Here is a 3138-nt window from a genome sequence, read left to right as displayed (position 1 = left end):
TCGCCGCACAAAATAGTATCGTCGCGGTGAAACGAGTCGTTGAACAATACGCCACTGTCAATGAGCCGGTTGTGGCTTCAGATGGCTTCACATACGAGAGTGAACTCATCCGTGATTACCTGCGGGAATGTGCCAGTTCTCAGACCAAGGCATACTCGCAATTAACAAAGGAGGAACTGCTAGATGTACTGGTCCCCAACCAAACGTTGAGCCGGCTTGTAAAAATGCTTCAACAAGTTTGCCCCATGGATGTGCCACCGGTTTCTGTGCGCACTCCGATACCACCCTTCAAACCGCTTCAGCAAGGTGAAGTGGGAAGCAAGGGGGTGGGGAGTAACCTCAACTGGGCCGGTGACGAGCGTGGACCCGGTACATCAGCCATACAGGCATCAGATGTGGAAACAGCGATGGTAAGTGCAGCTACCACCCCGGGAGTTAGCGGTGTGCACAGTTCCAATGCACAGGCAGTTACCAGCAACCCCAACGGTGCTACCGCACGGCGGTGGGAAAACCGGCAGGCACAACAACCGCAGGTTTCTGGATTTACCGGGAAGAATTCCAACAGGAAACATCCTTGCCTTCGAGTGTATGGTCGATGCAACTTCTTGGAGGACTGTGCCTTCGCTAATTACCCGTATGGAGCGTGCCTCAACTACATTAAGGGTAAGTGCCGCTTTGGACAACACTGCAAGGAGCTTCATGTCAGCTCTGCTTATCCTCGCTACGGTGACCAGCGTGGGGGCGGGGGCATTAATAGCGGCAACAACACCGCTAACAATTCCACCGCAAATGCCGATATTGCCACACCCACTGCAACAGGAAGAGGAGGTTCCGGAGCAAATCCCACTACAACTCCTCGTTCGGAGGAGAAGGGCCAGTCCACCAGCACCAAGGCGAAGAAAGGTGCGAGAGAGTCCAGCAAATGTAGCAGTGTAAAGACGGATGCGTGTGCAGGGGGCGATGTGGAGGCGGAAGCGGTGAAGGAACTGAAGGCAGCGCCACCCGACACATCACCTCAAGAGGCGACGGGAGGCGAAAGGACGGAGCGGGAAGTAATGGAGGCTCCGGAACCTTCTGAGGGAAGTACTTAAGCTGTTGTAGCGAAAAGCTGGTCACGTATAGGCGAGTGCCGGGAGACGGAGAGCTGGCCCGGGGGGGGGGGAGGAAGGAAGGAGGGCGAGTGGATGGTGAAAACAGAAAAAAAAATGAGTAAAACAGGAGTAGAAAAGGAAAAAAAAAGAGAGTAGGGCGAGCTGGTGGTATAGTGGATTTAAGAGAGAGAGGGAGAAAAAAAAATTAAACAGCTAACTCAATTCGACGAGTCTTGAGACAAGGAGGGTAAAAAGAGTTTTTTACTGCGAGATTTGAAATGGACCGCAGAAGGTATTTGAGGGGATTTTTATCGAAAAAAAAAGGTAAGAGGGAGAAAGTTTTTGTTTTACGTGATAGTGAGGAACCGATCGAGCGGAGCGAAGGGGAACCCTCACGGACATGTGTATTTTTATCCCGTGCTTTATTTACTTTATTTCATCTTAAACTAAGTTTGACGACGGTAAGCGGACGAACCCGAAGGAGGAGGGTGCAAAAGAAGGAAACACTTAACTTTTCAAGTGAAAAAGAAAAGGATTATAAAGCGGTGTGCACATGCCAATCCGCCAAATTGATTAAACCGAACTGGATCGGGGGAAAAAGAAAGGAAGAAAAAAGAGAGAATGAGCAGTTGTGTTGATCCAAAGATATGGTGCGAAGGGGCAGATATGTTGGAGAAAACATGTTGAGGATCTTGTGGTTTTTTTTTTCTTTGTGTTATATCCAGCACAACTGCATCCCTACATCCCATGCGCTTTCATTTTTATATGTCTTTCTCTTTCTCTTTCTCTCTCTCTTACCTTTCATCTTTCTACCCACCCACTCAAGCCCCTGCTATATGCAGTCGGCAAGTTGCCAGAGAAAATTGTGGAGAGGGCGGGGGAGAGGCAGTTTTTGTTTTTTTTGTTTTTCACTTCATTTCATTTCATCTCTTTGTTGTTGTTGTTGTTGTCCTGTACTCTTTCCTCTTTCCCTCTCCCTCCATTCTTTTTTTTTTCTCGTGTGGGCGCGATTTTGTTTTTGTTTTTCGTCTCGGTTTGTTTTGCCAACCCTTCCGCACTTTTCTCCTTCCCCTTCTTCTCAGTTTATCTCTTTGTGCGTATGTGTGTTTGCAAGGGGGAGATGTGAAGGGGGAAGTGGGAATTACTTAAAAAAAATGTGGCGAGTATACATCTCACCTTAACACGTATAAATGTGCGTAGGGACGGACGCACGCATATTTTACTCCAGAATTGAAGTCCCAACAGTATTTCGTAGAAGGTCAAAAAAAAATGAGAGGCAGATACATAAATATATATATATATATAATAACGGCTGAAAAAAAAAGGTTAAAATGAGACAAATAAAATGAAGCGACAGATAAAGGGGAAATAAGAAATCGAGGAAAACAATGATTAGGTAGGAATCTCGTTGTACTTATACATACTTACATATGCTCAGCGTACTCGTGAAGTATAATGCACAAGAGTGTAAGAGTTATTCTACTCACCATTGCAGCACGGATTGCTCCAACACCATGCATTTGGTGTCTTTTTCCACACTTTTTCAATTTCTGCTGTTTTACTTTCCTTTCCTTTTCACCCCCTTCTTCATTTCTGAATTTTATTTTTCCCTTTCTTACTCTTGTCAGTTCAACAACAACAAGAACAACAACAAAAAACGATTATCGACAGCCCCCCTCGGTTCCTTTATATCTATACATATATATACCTATATATATATTTGTATAAATATATATACCATTTTCGTTTCAATTTGCTACTGTTGTTGTTGGCAGTAGCGTAGATGGGATGTGGGTAATGTGAAACATATTGTATATATATATATATATATATATATATATATGTTTGTATATATATATATATACACATATACACATATACATATATAAATATGTATATGCATATGCATATGTTTACCACAAGCGTCTATTGCATGCGACTGTCTGGTTGCTCTCCTTGTGCCGTCGCTCTCCTGCAAACGCGTACCAAGGGAAAAATTAAACCAGTAAACCCCTTTCATGTACGCGTTTGCGTAGGCAAGAAAGGA

General features: G+C 44.6%; 1 protein-coding gene and 1 pseudogene across 2 annotated transcripts in view; both read left to right on the top strand.

The window, feature by feature from the left end:
- Positions 1–1091, top strand: part of TEOVI_000882500 (Zinc finger CCCH domain-containing protein 40) — a gene marked incomplete at both ends in the record, with an annotated part of 1281 nt that extends 190 nt beyond the window's left edge. The window contains one exon of the mRNA XM_067223387.1: positions 1–1091. Coding sequence (XP_067079488.1) covers positions 1–1091 — 1091 coding nt within the window.
- Positions 1092–1738: 647 nt separating this feature from the next.
- On the top strand, positions 1739–2272 carry TEOVI_000882400:pseudogene (annotated as a pseudogene). The gene is given in 3 exon segments: positions 1739–1885; positions 1888–2118; positions 2120–2272. Coding segments are annotated over 3 exon segments (531 nt in total).
- The last annotated feature ends 866 nt before the right edge of the window (positions 2273–3138 follow it).

Source organism: Trypanosoma equiperdum (genome assembly GCF_001457755.1).
Source record: "Trypanosoma equiperdum strain OVI genome assembly, contig: ctg_1859, whole genome shotgun sequence".
Taxonomy (NCBI): domain Eukaryota; phylum Euglenozoa; class Kinetoplastea; order Trypanosomatida; family Trypanosomatidae; genus Trypanosoma; species Trypanosoma equiperdum.
Note: the sequence above shows the minus strand (reverse complement) of the source record. Positions and strands in the feature narration are given on the sequence as shown.